This window comes from Nicotiana tabacum, chromosome 4 (assembly GCF_000715075.1).
Source record: "Nicotiana tabacum cultivar K326 chromosome 4, ASM71507v2, whole genome shotgun sequence".
Lineage (NCBI taxonomy): Eukaryota > Viridiplantae > Streptophyta > Magnoliopsida > Solanales > Solanaceae > Nicotiana > Nicotiana tabacum.
The window spans coordinates 3,813,632-3,829,629 of record NC_134083.1 but is presented as its reverse complement, the minus strand read 5'-3'; the positions used below and the strand labels follow the sequence as shown (position 1 = coordinate 3,829,629).

Genomic DNA, 15,998 nt, shown 5'->3' with positions numbered 1-15,998 from the left:
TGCGCTATTTATTTACTCATATAAATTGTCGTGTTGCTATTACAACTGATATTGGTAGAAGTGGTAACGACTGTGATTACCTTACTGTTACCAGTCATTGGATTGATGAGGATTGGATAATGCAAAAGCGCATTATTTCTTATAGAATAATTAATTCACGTCACACATGGCAGTTTATTGCTAGCACAGTTACAGATATTTGTAGATATTTTTGCATTAGTGATAAAATAATGTCAATTTCAATAGATAATGCTACTAGTAACACAAATGCTATAGCTTTGCTTACCATTACGCTAAATCCTACATTTAGTGATATTTTTCATGTTAGATGTATTTGTCATATTTACTAATTAATTGTGGGTGATGGTATGAGAATTTTAAATATTGAAATTGAAAAGGTTAAAATGGCTCTTAACTGACTTTTTTATTCAAACCGTAGAAGTAGACTTAGAGAATATTTTAAAAGATGCGATGAATTTGGCCTAAGAGAAAGAAAGGTTCCTAAACCTTGTCCAACTAGATGGAATAACATGTATGAAAGTTTGGTTGTTGCATATGAATATAGAAACCCCATAAACTCAATATTTAATGCACATATAAGTGATGATGATGAGCACCTTACAAATAGGGATTGGGCTAATGTTAAAATACTTGTAGAATTTTTAGAAAAATTTCATATTGCCACAAATGGTGGAAGGACAAAGAAAAATACTTTTCGGTTCTTTCAAGGATTGCCCAAGACATTTTAACTATTCAAGCTTCAACAGTGCTTTCAGTCAAGCAAGACTTCAACTCGGTAATTATAGAGCGTCTATGAGGGAGAGTTTGGAAAAATCAGTACTTTTCAGAGATTGCATCCGATCGGAAAGAAGAAATTTTGGACTTGCTGAATCACAACCAGATGAAGACGAAGCTTACGAAGAAATGCTAGCTGAACTTGCGGAGGATGTTGCTTCGCCCGAAAGTGGCGATGACCAAGCAACTTTTCTGCCACCACCAACAGAAATTCCTCCGGACCTTGATAGATTTATGAAGTTTGTAAGAGATACCATGTAACTTGTATGAACAAAAATTAGTATGTATTATGTAACTTATATTTTGGCACATCTTGATTAGTTTCTTTTTCTTCTCAATGGTGGTATTAGCACCTTGTTGTGCTCATTCCATAGGGGGATGAAGACTAAGAAAGATATTGCCATATTTTTTAATGCTATAATAAAATTACAAGGCATATCTCTTTACAATATTTTTGTCTTTAGACTTAGATATTATTTTTAACATCCTTTTGTCTTTAGACTAATATATATACTATACTATACTATATATACATCTTATATATAGTATATAAGCTGTATATATAGCTTATCGAATATAATCATTCTTTTAGTTTTTCTTACAAAATCATCAATCTATTATAGTATAACTTTTATATATATACTATACTATACTATATATACATCTTATATATAGTATATAAGATGTATATATAGCATATCGAATATAGCTTATATATAAATATACTATATATACATCTTATATCGATATATATATATATATATATATATATATATATATATATATATATACATTTAATATATATACTATACTATATATATGCCATACCTAAGTTATCAACTCCTTCGTCAATGGCTTTAGCGTTAATAACTATTGCCCTTTCTTCGACAGTCAAATAATTATCCCACCAGCCACGCAGTTGGCCAGTAAAACCTGCAACAATCATTCTGCAAATATTTCTATCTGTATTTTTCACGCTTTTACAGATAGTTATATACATAAGCATCCTATGTACAAGAATAGTTAATTGCCTATCAGTCAAACCATCAAGATTTCATTCATAAATTTCGGAACCACTGTAAGACGTATTAGTCTGATTCCAATCACGTTCTTCTATTAAAACATCTTGAGGAGTAGGACGATTGTAATAATAAGTCTGCATTCTAGGTTTATCAGCATATCTGCTATCAGTAAACTTATTATTCTTTTTGGGATAACTTTTGAGTTTATTAAACTCTAACAAAACATCATTTTTATAATCAAAAGAAGCATCCATTTTATCAGCAAAATCTTTCGATAAATTAATAGGTTTAATATTTAAACCGGATAACTTTTTATCAAGAAGTTCTTCTAAATCATCAAAAGATTTAAATTTAAAATCCTGAATCTCGGGGGGTCTTTGAATATGAGTAACAACAATTTGAGGTTCTGACTTGCTTCTTAAAGTAGAGGCAGTATCAGTTATTCTCTTGCTAGTACTCATATCTTTTATCAAAATTGTTAAATCATCAAGTTTTTTATCAAGAAAACTAATCTGTTCTCCCAAAACTTTAACAAATAAGCTCAAATAATTATTTTGAGAAATTAATTTATTAATTTCTGCGATGCTAACTGCAGCAACATTTTCATCAATAAATTTTTAAAATGCAGTAAAAGTAATACTTGTATTATTAGTTAAAACAAAAGGTGCTTGAGGAGGGTAAATGGCTTTAGTAATATTACCACTCCCGTCTTTATAAGATCTTTCTAAAACTTTTATAAAAAGTGGTAAATATGTGGTTATAAACCAAGGAACAAAATACATAATTTGATTATGTAAAGCACAAGTTTCATAAAATTCTTGAGAAATACTGTTCAAATCCTCTTTACTATAAGTATAAAAAAACCAAGTTTTAAACTGATTCCATTTATCACTGAAAAATTCATTTTGAATATAACCTCTAGCTTGTGACCCGGGACTAAAATCTATTTGGTGTGGAATTATTTAAATACCATTTGGGTCAAAATCCATATCGGACGCAGAAGGAATATCCTTATCAGAAATATTATCACTATCCTGGACAATATTTGTCTGGGGGTTAATCTTAACCTTTTCAACAGGTTTAACCCTTTCAACTGGTTTATCACCTACTTTTGTAGAAATTGTGTGCAAAGATGCAGCACGACTTCTAGCTGGTCCATAGACTGGTTCAACAGGAGAAATGTGTTGAATATCAGGCAACAGTCTACGACTAGTAAAGGAATATCTATTATAATTAGAACTAATAGTAGGTAACAGTCTATTATTAGAAAATGACTGTCTACTATAAGTGGAACTATTATCGTCAAACTGAATGCAAATCCTACCATCCGGATTTTGAGTAATATGAGAATACTCAGTATTACTGACAGCATCAGTTATCTGACTGGGGGATATAACCGAATCCAAAGTCCATGTAGTTGGAAAATTAATTTCCTCCCACTTAATAGGTCTCCTCGTGGTGACCTTAGACTTTGCAAAATTCGTTTCCACTAAAATAGTCTGATCAGATGTATCATATAATTTACATCTGGGGTTTAACGTAGATAGCAATTTGAAATAAATCCTATACGATAAACATATCAGTTCAGAACCAGGCGCATAATTATAACCATGCGTTTTCACATTTAATGTTAATGCATCAAGTATATTAACATCAGATAAAGATAATTATAGATTGGGTTGAGTATTAAAATATACTGGGCCGTAGGCAACAGTAGATTCAATAGAACCCATTAGAGACTGTCTGAAATTCAGATTTCTAGCATCTCTAAGAGCGGCTAAAAACGTCTCTGGTAACCCTTTAAGGGTTAATGGTTTAAAAGCAATTTGTACAATACCAATATGTAAATAATTATACTGGTGTTTATAAACATCTACATCATGCTTGTTTAACAAACGAATAGTCTGTTCAGACGAATTCAAAGCTAAAGATTGCTCAGTTGTTTTAACAAGTTATTTAGAAGAGAGTTTATCAAACCATCCATAATCATAGATTGTTCTAATAGGGACTTTAGGAATAGTCCATTTGTTTAACAAATCATGGTTTTGAGGTATATCTACCTCTTCCAATCTAGTATTTTTCATACTAGTTTCTCCTAAATCCATATTTCAGAAACATATCTATGTCGAATATTTCATATCTTGAGGAGGGTAAATGGCTTTAGTAATATTGCCAAACCAAACTATTTTGTATAACAATTCTTTTGAAAATGTCTAAATGCTTAATATGCATTTCAAGTGTTTTAGAAAATACCAAAGTTCATTTATATTTAAATAGATGCCTTATTCTTTACTTGAGGTTAATAACCGTCTGTTGAACAAAAATACAACTCCAGCAAGAGATTCTTCTTTCGATGATTTAAAAATTGAAGTTGAAAACTTGAAACGAGAGATCAAATCTCTTAAACAAAATCAAATGATTTGTGATCATAGGATTACTCAGATTGAGAAAATCAATTCTCCAGCTGAGAAATCTAATGATAAAAATAAAGGTATTTCTGAAAATGATATTGAAGAAAAACCTATTAGTTTTAATCCTAAACATGATATGTTTTTAGGAATGATGCAAATTATTACTGATCATAAATGGTATATCAAATGTACTATTCTCATTGATAATAGTTTTTCAATTACAAACATTGCCATGATTGATAGTGGAGCAGATGTTAGTTGCATTCAAGAAAAACAGAAAGATACTTCTGCCAAGCAAAGTGATACTTTTGCTTCCATCACAAAAGATGACAATGATGATATCAAGTCATATGAGAAAGTGTCAAAAAAAGAAATGATATTTTTTTTAGAAAACTCTGACATTCAGAGAAAAGAAGAGCCGTGGAAGATATTCCAAAGGTATTTAATAAATGGTTTATATTATCCGGGTGAGTCATACAAAACCCGCTCATATTATGAAACAATATTAACTAGTACTGGCAGTGCAGATTTTCAGTACTTTTGTAGATATAGCACAGACGAGAACGTTTATAACTTTTAGAATATTATAATTAAACAGATTATATCTGTTGAAGACTGGGGTATATCCACAATGAAAGAAAGGCAGATAAGCCTTAACAAATCTAGAATGAATTTTACCTATTGAGATTATATCCAGGCATTTGATAAAGTGTTATACTACAATAATGATCGACACAAATATACTTGGTTTATTAAAGTGTGTGCGAAGATATTTGCAGAGGCTGTTCCTAATTGGTTTCTGAACTGGCGGTCATACCACTGTCCGACAGTAAAAATTTTACCAGATCCATTTCTCAGATTATACAAAGAATGGATAAAAATTTTCCCTTTTATAAACAACTTATATCACTCAGATCATATATATTACCCAGATAAAATTAACCAGATTTATTTCTTTCTGGAATTCTCTATTCACTGGATACATAAATGGAATCCAGAAGTCGGATTCACCGAAGAACAAGTCCCATGCTTATACAGGACTTTTTACAACAACTTTTGGGACAAGTTAATGAAGAAGGATCCCAAAACAAAGACATTATATGGTCAAGAACTCTTAGATTCAATCGAAATAAAAATCCAAGAATATTCCTGCAAACCTTAGAAAGAGGTAATTGATGACAGCTCAGTGAGGCATATTGCCAGAAGGATTTCCTTTCAAGAAGGAGATAAAGCAGAGATGATTAACAACTATTTGGAAGAGGCCAAAAGAAATTTACTTCATTCCATTAATCAATATGAGAAACCAGACACTTCTATGCAGAGTGAAACCAGCAATGATGATATCGCTGAAGATTCTCAACCCTTTGAATCAGAGAAAATACTGTCTGATGAAGATTTGCATAATGCGGAAGAATTCATCCGTAAAATGAAAGAAGCGAAAAAAAGACCAGCACAGTGAAACAACTGGACCCACTCAAACAGTGAAGCCGCCGGACCCACAGCACAGTGAAGCCGCCGGACCCCACTCAAACAGTAGATACACTGTTTCAACAGTAGAAACACTGTAATAGGGACCCACGGGACCCACTTTTTACTGTTCATAGATTCCTTTCCTTTTCTATTTATAGAATTCATTCATTCAGAAGAAAGGAAAGCGAACCAAGACCCTCTCTCTCTAAAACTCTCTCTCTTTCTCTAGAATTGTAAGTAAATATCTTGTAGCTGGTAGCTTGTAATAGAAGAACAAAGTAAATAAAGAGTTTTCAGTTCTACATCTTCAGGCCTTGCATCCCGGCCAAAAGGTACTGATTTCTTTCTTAATTAGTTTTTCTTCTAGTCTCTCCTCTCTGGCCGTGACGATGTCCGGCTAAGAGACTTCATATCTATGTTGAGTATCTAACTTCTCTCCTATATAAACCATGAAAGAGACGGCATCTATTTAAATATAAATGAACTTTATATATAGAGTTTTGACTTGGTGTCAAGATGGTTGGTACAGTCTAATATAACACTGCTCTTATTGGCTTTGCCTTAGTGGCTTCGTCTAGCCAGCCGTGAATCTCAGCCCGATAAAGGAGTTAAAAGGGCATCTTCTTTCACGGTTAGAACTGCTAGACACATAGGCTCAATAAAAGTATGCTCTTTAAATATTTGAGCAGTCAAATATGCTTGCAAATGTGCGTATAACAGACTATCTTCTGGAATATCTTCCAGATGGACAGATGGTCCGATCGATGAACGGTGATTTCTGTTTTAGTTTAATTGAGAAGGAATGGCGGATTACTGCCCGCCACTTGATCCTGTTAAAATGGTATCAGAGCCTAGGTACTTTCATGGTATATATAAGATAGATATGAAATATTCGACATAGATATGTTTCTGAAATATGGATTTAGGAGAAACTAGTATGAAAAATACTAGGTTGGAAGAGGTAGATATACCTCAAAACCTTGATTTGTTAAACAAATGGACTATTCCTAAAGTACCTATTAGAACAATCTATGATTATGGATGGTTTGATAAACTCTCTTCTAAACAACTTGTTAAAACAACTGAGAAATCTTTAGCATTAAATTCGTCTGAACAGACTATTCGTTTGTTAAATATTAAATATATATATATATATATATATACATCTTATATCGATATACTATATATACATCTTATATACTATATATATTCGAATATCTATACATCTTAGATATTTATTTTAACATCCTTTTGTCTCTAATATCTATTTATTTTTCTTTTAAAAAAAATAAAAATATTGGGCCCACTTAGCCCGCGGCCCGGGGCTGTTTAGCCCGGTCTCGGGCCGGTCCTTAGAAAAAGCCCGTTTGGCCCGTTTAATTTGGGCCCGGACCCGGGACCGGGGCGGTTTGAACCGGCCCATTTGTCCTGTTTAGGCCCGAGACTGGCCCACTTGCCAGCCCTAATATTATTCAAGAGTGATTATTGGGCTTTGATCGACAGCTAACCGACCCGACATTTGGGCTAATGCAGGTATACGGAAGAACAAAATACCTGCACACAGCGGATTGGTTTAGTTGAGAGGATAAGGTTCGGCACGTCAGAGTGTCGTCCTTTTGGAACAACATCAACTTGTTTGGACGAATATAACCCTACCCACTCTGCAAATTGACAGTAGACACGTGCTTCCCTCCTCTTCCTTTATCCAAATTCCCTCACAAAAAAAGAAAAAAGCAGAAAGATCCCAAAAAGTAAAAAGAGAAAGTTCCCATATTTGATGGAGAAGTAGCTGCAGCAGTAGTTCACCTTCATTTCTGTGTATTGAAAATAGCTCTGATTACCTCCGGCGAGATCCTAGCTTTTCCGGTGAGTTTTACTACTCTTACTGCCGTTCTGACTGATCCAAGTCCACCGCCATGATTCTTTCCTATATAATACGGTCACAGAAATGTTAGGTCCTTTTGCTATTACCCACTTTCGATCTAAAATATGGCTTCGCCAGCGCAAAAAAATCTTCCATTCTCCAACTAGCTTCAAGTTTACCCTAAATTCTACTGTATACTTCTGACGTGAATGAAAGTGAGGTCTGGGATCAAAACGGATTGAGAAAATTGAGACCGAATTTGATAAAGTGGCGAAAATGAGTTTAGGTGCAGCGGAGGAGGAATCGTCTCAGGAAATCCAGTTACCGGCGGATATCGACTGGAAAATGCTGGACAAATCCAAGTTTTTCTTCCTCGGCGCCGCCTTATTTTCAGGTGTTTCAGCTGCTCTTTACCCTGTTGTGGTGTTAAAGACTCGGCAACAGGTAGCGCAAGCTCATCTTTCTTGCTTTAAAACAGCTTTCTCTGTAGTTAAGTACGAAGGGATTCGCGGATTGTATCGCGGGTTTGGTACTTCGTTGATGGGTACAATCCCAGCCAGAGCACTTTATATGGCTGCACTCGAGGTTACAAAGAGTAACGTCGGTGCAGCCACAGTTAGGCTCGGAGTTCCCGAGCCTACTGCGACCGCCCTAGCCAGCGCTGCAGCTGGGCTGAGCGCCGCCGTGGCAGCCCAACTGGTATGGACTCCGGTAGATGTAGTGAGCCAGCGGCTCATGGTGCAAGGTGGTTCGTGTAAATATCTCAATGGGATCGATGCGTTTCGTAGAATCCTTAAAACAGATGGGCCTAAGGGACTCTACAGAGGTTTTGGGTTTTCGATTTTGACCTATGCACCATCCAATGCGCTTTGGTGGGCATCTTACTCCATTACTCAGCGGCTCGTCTGGAGTGGTTATGGATGTTACTTCTGCAAGAGTGGTGAGGCAAAAACTGAGGATGAAATTAAGACTTTGAAACCCGACTCGAAGACTGTTATGGCGGTTCAGGGAGTGAGTGCAGCCATGGCAGGCGGCATTTCAGCTTTGATTACAACACCATTAGACACAATCAAGACAAGATTGCAGGTCCTAGATGGCGATGAAAATGGGCGGAGAGGGCCAACTGTAGTGCAAACGGTCAGGAATTTAGTAAGGGAAGGCGGGTGGATGGCTTGTTACAGAGGATTAGGTCCTCGATGGGCTTCAATGTCTATGTCCGCAACCACTATGATAACTACTTACGAATTCCTCAAACGCCTCTCCACAAAGAGTCAAGAAAGCTGGGCGTCGTGAACCCTGTGAACGTCAAATTAGGCTAAAGTTATCAGTCTTCTTCCCCTGTTTCACCTTTACTATTGTTAGGTTTACGGTTTGATCCATTCTTTTTGAATGATGATCTTTTTTTTTTTTTTAGAATCAGCATGCTGAGTTAAACACATAGAAGCCTAGAGCAAGAACTGAAATAATGTTGTTATGTTCATGTACATACTATGAATCTGTATATAGTCCATCTTTCAGCCGATCGGTTTGGCAGGCAAGCTACCTTGATCCATTTTCGGCGTTGATTCATTACGATCAAAGGCTGGAAACATGCTTTAAAGTGTGCCAAGGGAATAACACTACTTTATGTTTGAACCTATGTACCCATAAAATGTCACGCCTCTCCACTTTCAGATCTCACAAACTAACGGATGTATGACGTTGGATAGTGTTTTCTCTATCCTTCCCCGGTTAAATATTAGGCGTATATGACTAGGTTGGAAATCATAACGTTGGTCCAGCAACGAATTCAGGAAATTTAATAATTTAAATACTCTTTGCCAGTGTGCTGTGGAAGGGTATTCAAAATTTATTTTTAATAAATAATAAATAATATTTTACCTTATATGTATTATAATTTTTCGGCGAAGGCTTGGACCAACATAGCTTTCCCCTGCGTGCACCTAACCCAGACATCGAGCATTAGTCTCTTATTACTAGACTATAAAGCCCCTGGGCGACTTCTCTTCTTCCTTTAAGATAATTTAAGACCTTTTATATTGGGGGGTGTTTCAAGAATTCAACCAAATAGTAGGAATACATCCTTTTCAAGTCTTTCTTCTTGTGCTACGAAAATATTGGGAATCACTGAAACGATTGGAAGATGAGAATCTGTATTGGACTTAATTGACTTGTAGCTAATCTCAGCCAATGGTAGATTAAGATTCTTCTTTCTGTCTGATGATGATGATGATGTTGATTTGAACATGTTGCGTATAAAGTCTTAATTCTTTTTAATCTTAATGAGACAGGAGAAAGTGGTGGGTCCAATGTGATTATCCAACATTTTAGGGATTAGATTTAGACTATTATCTTAATGTTTAAAATTCAGATAGCTAATGATAGTGGTTAACAACACAAGTAGCCGACCATTATACATAAATTACTATAAATGAAACTTTTGACTGTTATGCAACAATTATATGAGCAACAGCGTCTTCTTCTGTTTTTCTTTTCTCCCCTATCAGTTTGTTAGAGAAACGTGATTGCTTAGCATTTCCTTAAAAAATGGCTCAGGCTACCGGATCGGTTTAGATTATTTTAAGCAGAGGTTTTTAAGGAATTTCGTCCTGATGTAATTTAATTAAGGAAATACAGCTAATGATAGCGAGTTAAGTGAATAAACAAGGAGAAGCAACTGTGAATTGAATTGCTTCCAAAGCATCAAACTTTAATGAACTTCCTAAGAAGTTGACTCATAGTTGAAAACTTGCAGAAAATGTCGATAAGTTAGGTAGTTCATATCATGCCAATTGAGTTTTTTATTTTTATTTTTTATTTTTATGTATTCAACAATAAACTAAAATATTAAGAGTAATGATTAAGGACTGCAGGATTACCAGATTGGACTACAACTGATATTTTTTCTTTTTATGATAATGGCTTCTTAACCGGCTTGCGTGTATCTCGACTAATCCACAATCTAATTTGAAATTGAGGTCAATCTCGATAGTTGTCACAAGAAAGTCGCCCCCATCTCTAAAGAGGCAGATAATGGCTTCTTCACCGGCTTGCGTATCTCGACTAATCCACAATCTATTTTGAAATTGAGGTCAATCTCGGTAGCAGGGGCGACTCTAAGGCTTTGGTTAGTGAGGCCATTGCCTTAGGTCCCCAAATTTTGAAGGCCCCCAAATTTATTTTAAATTCTTATTATTATTGTTACTATTATATATTATATAATTTATATAAATAATTAGCATAAAAAAGTGTTACAATATATTTTGTTACTTGATTGAGGTTATTTTATACAATAAATTTATAAATTATGATAATTTTGTTCCCTCATTAATTAGTATATTTGACAAGAGTGGGTTGTTCTAGTGGTGAACACCCTCCACTTCCAACCAAGAGGTTGTGAGTTCGAGTCACCCCAAGAGCAAGGTGTGGAGTTTTTGGAGGGAGGGAACTGAGGGTCTATCGGAAATAGCCTCTCTACTGCAGGGTAGAGGTAAGGTCTGTGTACAAACTACCCTCCCCAGATCCTACTAGTGGGATTATATTAGGATTAAGGGCCTCCGAATATGATTTCACTTTAGGCCCCGAGATCTGTTGAGCCGCCCCTGCTCAGTAGTTGTCACAAGAAAGTCACCCCTATCTCTAAAGAGGATTATGTACTACGCAACTTTCTTATGTTATAAGGTTTCGAAGACTCAATTTACCCGAAAAAACTCTCCATATGGTAGCCCAACCTATTCAAAGGGTCGTTAGACTGCCACTTACTAAGCGTTGGTTTTATCCTCGGCCTAGCAGCCAATCACAGGTGTAAAAATGTGCAGCCCTGTGCACTAAGTTCCCGCTATGCGCGGAGTCCGGGGAAGGGTCGGATCACAAGTGTAAGAGAAAGAATGACAAAAGGGATTGGGAGCTAATCACAATAGTGAGTCTGTTATCCTGCTACAACAACCCAGTGAAATCCCACGAGTGAGGTCTTGGGTCTGGAGAGGATAGTGTGTACGTAGATCTTACCCCTACTCCTCCGAAGTAGAGAGGTTGTTTCCGATAGAATCCTCGACAACAACGGGTAGAAATTAAACATTGTAAAATATGGACCATAGTTTAACTGAACTACCGTTAATTTAAACAGAACCAACATATAAGGACCCTTAGTTAGAGCCAACTATACATAGAGATGAGGCCTACCCAATTAGAGACCCACAACTTAGAGCCAAATATAATGAATAGCCTGACCAACATAAACAGTCAGATGCATCTAACAGCAGGAGAACTCTACATTCACCACATTCTAAACACTAGGTCCGCGCTCTCTTGTTGCTGCAAGGCGGACATTTGTATTGCTTAATGAACTCTGCCCTGGCGGGGGTGATCTTCACACACTTGCCATGGAACCACATTTCACAAATGTCGCAACATATCCAAAATTCATCCTCTGCATATTTCTCCCCACATGCCCCGCATAGTGTCTCACCTTGCTCGTCTTCGGCCTCCTTCTCATCCAATCCCTCTTCTTCTTCTTCTTCTTCTTCTTCTTCTTCTTCTTCTTCTTCTTCTTCTTCTTCTTCTTCTTCATATTTTTGTAGCAACTTTGTAAACTTTCCTTGAGACTCTGCTGCCTTCTGTTTTTTACAACCGGAAAAGAAATCGACGATAGCTTAAAAAGAAGTTGACATCATGTGGCAATACAATCAAAAGATCACACACTATAAAAGCCCAGAAACCAGAAAATCATAACTTAAAGTTCGATATTCAGACGCTTAGTCAAGGTCTGTCACAAGAACCATAAGCTCGATATTCAGATGCTTGCAATCAGACAGAAGATTAACTTCAAAAGTAAACAAACTAATACAACACATACAAAAGTTATCACATAAGATAAAAGATCATGCTAAAGCTGACATGCAAATAAAGCATACTTGGAGAACATAATCCTTTACCTTTTTGGAGTTTGGCTTGGATTTGTTGCTTCTATGGTTAGAGACTGTAGATTTTTCTTTTTGTTGCTTCTTTGTAGCACCAGTCACTACTTCATATACAGTAGGCAGATCATTTATCATGTTGAAGAGCCTCTTCCTGGAAAATAGAAGGCAACTAATGATCATGGAAAGCAACATAGTAAACTTCACGAGACGTGAAAGCACAATGAGTGCTGTCGTCGTTGAGTCACAGTTGACACAATTTGATCTGGTATGATTTTCTAGCAAAAGACACAAATCTCTGGTAGGTTAATAGAAATACGAATGTACTTATCCTCTACGCACAAAGTAATGTGAAGAAATCTAGAACACAGGCTTCCTATTAACATCACATTCAGTATTAAGGATTCCACATACAACAAACACCAAAATGCAGAAATGAATTCAAGTTGAACCAAGAAATTCCATATTCCTCAATTTGAGTTGCTTTTCAAAGAACATAACTGACATTGCATACTGTTTGCTGTTAGTTGGTTGACTCGGCTAAGTGCAAGTATGCTTGACAAGCATGTGATATGTAGATCATACAAATTAAAGCACCCAGACGTCAATTGATTAACACTCATTTGGGAGCAAACTATACAGAAAATAAACCAAGCTAGATGGACCGTATTAACCTGTTAAGAACCAAACCTACTAACCCAAGGGTGTGGCCCAGAAGTGGGAGGAGAACCATGAGGTCTCAGGTTAATTCTTTCCATCTGCCTAAGCTTTGGTGGCATAGTTACTCAGTAACTTGTACTGGTGGGAGGTAGCAGGTTTCCGTATAGAATAGTCGAGGTGCGCGCAAGCTAGCCTAGATACCACCGTCATGACGTCATCATAAAAAATAAAAATAAAAAGAACCACGCCTATTGTTAGAGTTGTATCAGCTCATTTCTATAGGTGCAAGATAATACACTTCGCGTTCAAGTCAATACTCAACAAGCTTTTTGCATTTTTCACACCTCTTCTATGCCTATTTTTTGCACTTCGCATCCTGTCCTCTCTGCAGTTTTCCTTCTTAACCTCTTCATCTTCTTACAAAATCACTGAAACAATAGGTTTCGATTCAAATGTTAACATTTTATAAGTAGTAAAAAGGATATATTACCTTATATAACTAATTAACGACATCAAGATCTTGAACATCCTCCATTCTTTTGGCCTAAGCTTTTAGAGGTGCAGTTAGGGATTTGGGCAGGAAATTCATTTCACAGGGTAGCATTCCCAATTTAGCTCAGTAAAGTGTTTGGATTCGGACTAAAAGATACTTTCAATGATCTTTCCCGAAAGTAAAGTGGCAAAGGAGCAAATATAAATAAATAAAGGACAGAGACCAAAGAGAAAAATGTTGCATGCATCAGCGGTGCAAAATGCAAAGAACTGATAGTAACCAAGGTTTCTACTTTTAGCTTCTCTTGCTAGTAATAATGCCAGGCATCGCTAGCTCAACACCAAAAGCATCTAAACTGAATGACCAACCTAAAAACTCATTAATCAGATGCATCACTTCTGCTTTTAACAGAAAGCATGTTTTGTTTGAGAAAAACCACACGAAAGGAAAAACATTAATGCACTGAGAAGCAGAATCAACACAAAATGCTGATACAAAGAAAATGTCAATGAGCTACTGGAGCAGGGAAGAATCGCGAAACATAAAAAATTGCTTTTACAAGCATAGAATAGCTGGAAAAAAGAAATTGACTGAGAAGAAGTACCTGTCGGACTTATCAAATCCAAATCTAGCAGCATAAAAGAAGGCAACAGAAAGCAACCAAGCGTCACTGTGGACGGCAACTAAGGAAAGCCATTCCTTTTCTTGCATCCCATCTCTAGCAAAGTTAATACCAAGAACAGGCTCTGGAAGCTCTGGTGGTACTTCTTCAGCAGGCATATTAACCTCCCATTGCTCGTTTGGGAGTCCAAACAAGCACAAGTTCTCCTTTTCTGCATAAGAAACAGTTGACATATTTGATCATGAACAAGAAGCAATAGGAGTATTGTGTCACAAGGAACTCGAGATACGACTGACTAAACATATTGACTGTAATAAAACTCAGAGGAGGGCAGGGGAGTTGCGGTGACGAGGCAGCTTATAACCCCATAAACAAAATCTCAAATTGAAAAGTCCTAAATGTTATAACCCTGATCAGCCACCCTAAATAACACTTCCAAACGAAGAGCAACGACTCAGGATTAGAAGTGTTTCGTTTAAGCTAAACACACTGTAACTTTGATTCTACTTCTGTTTCAAGGAGGGTTAAAGATTTCCTAATAATGCGTCGACATGAGAACATGCATACGTGGATCTATATTATCATGAGGGAAATTTATGGAAATTTTTATGTACCATTAATTAACAATATACGAGAAGTTCTGAATATTGCCTCCCCAAAAATTAAGATTTAGGGGCATAATCAAAGTTGAAGTGCAAATTTTGCATCTGATTTGAGTGAGCAACTATGTAATTATGCAAAGAATCTAGGCAAATTAATGAAAAAGAGAAAATACAGAAACAAGCAATGTTGACTACATGATTTTCCTCTCCTAAGAGAAAGGTTGTACCAAACATGAAGAAAATCTTGTGAAACACTAAAGAAACAGTGTTTTTTTGGGTACGGTTACATAAAACAACAACCCAGTAAAATTCTACAAGTGTGGTCCGGGTATGGTAGTGCGTAGGCACCCCTACCCAGAGGATTAGAAAGGGTGTTTCTGTAGGGTTACATAAAACATGAATCTCAAAATTTATGAAGTTATAGTTTAAACAGAGAATATTCTGTTTTAATTTCTTAAGTGATATTTAATATATTTTGAAATACAAGGATAAGCAATCATTCTTATTGTATACATAATCACCAATGTAGAATGATGCTGTTAATATAAAACTGGAAAAAAAAGGACTTACCAGGATCACACTGCTTAAAAAATTCTTCCACTTCTGAATAACGAAACAAATAAATCAATTACATAAATCAGCAAAAATAAACATATTGACAAAAGTGAAATTTAATATAAAAAGAAAGAAGAAGAAAAGGAGAGGAAATTAAACCAGTGGTGAGAGCCTTAATAAGAGCAGCACGTCGGCCCTTGAAATCCTGAAACACATCTTTCACACTGAGGGTATTGTTCTGTTCTCCTCCTAATTTTCCTCCTCCTTCCATTATTAATGCAATTTGTTTTACAGCGGCGGCAAAAACGAGAAGAAAGAAGTAAGTCAAGCAGTTTTGACTTTGTGTACGAGGTTGTCAAGTTTAAGTAGGGCCCGATTATCGCAATAAATTTTGGGATTAAGTTAATCTTGTATTTTATTAATTGGAGGTATTAGCTAACATTAATATTATTTCTATATCAAAATCTTAGATAGAATTATAATATTGGGATATCTTGGTTTTGGATTTGGTGCCGAGTGTACATTGACCCAACCAATCCACAATTTAAAGTTTATGAATAGTAATGCATGGCTTATGATGAAGGGAAT

General features: G+C 36.0%; 2 protein-coding genes across 2 annotated transcripts; one reads left to right on the top strand and one right to left on the bottom strand.

Annotated features, from left to right (window-relative positions):
• The first annotated feature begins 7,385 nt into the window (after nucleotides 1-7,385).
• On the top strand, nucleotides 7,386-9,082 carry LOC107763197 (uncharacterized). The gene has a single exon (XM_016581665.2). The coding sequence runs from the start codon at nucleotides 7,839-7,841 to the stop codon at nucleotides 8,853-8,855; it is 1,017 nt and encodes a 338-aa protein (XP_016437151.2). The 5' UTR covers nucleotides 7,386-7,838; the 3' UTR covers nucleotides 8,856-9,082.
• Nucleotides 9,083-11,659: 2,577 nt separating this feature from the next.
• On the bottom strand, nucleotides 11,660-15,771 carry LOC107763196 (PHD finger protein ALFIN-LIKE 4-like). Its single transcript, XM_016581664.2, has 5 exons — nucleotides 15,570-15,771; nucleotides 15,426-15,458; nucleotides 14,236-14,464; nucleotides 12,497-12,632; nucleotides 11,660-12,178 (listed from the first exon to the last, which is right to left on the bottom strand). Exons 1-5 carry the CDS (start codon nucleotides 15,679-15,681, stop codon nucleotides 11,855-11,857), a joined length of 834 nt encoding a protein of 277 aa, XP_016437150.2. The 5' UTR covers nucleotides 15,682-15,771; the 3' UTR covers nucleotides 11,660-11,854.
• Nucleotides 15,772-15,998: the final 227 nt, after the last annotated feature.

Bases quoted from the DNA above. Each gene is read 5' to 3' on its own strand.
- LOC107763197 (XM_016581665.2), top strand. From the start codon at position 7,839: ATGAGTTTAGGTGCAGCGGAGGAGGAATCGTCTCAGGAAATCCAGTTA.
- LOC107763196 (XM_016581664.2), bottom strand. From the start codon at position 15,681: ATGGAAGGAGGAGGAAAATTAGGAGGAGAACAGAACAATACCCTCAGT. The intron at 15,459-15,569 runs GTTTAATTTCCT...TTCGTTATTCAG, and splicing joins TATTAAGGCTCTCACCACTG to AAGTGGAAGAATTTTTTAAG. The intron at 12,179-12,496 runs GTAAAGGATTAT...TGTAAAAAACAG, and splicing joins CCAAGCCAAACTCCAAAAAG to AAGGCAGCAGAGTCTCAAGG.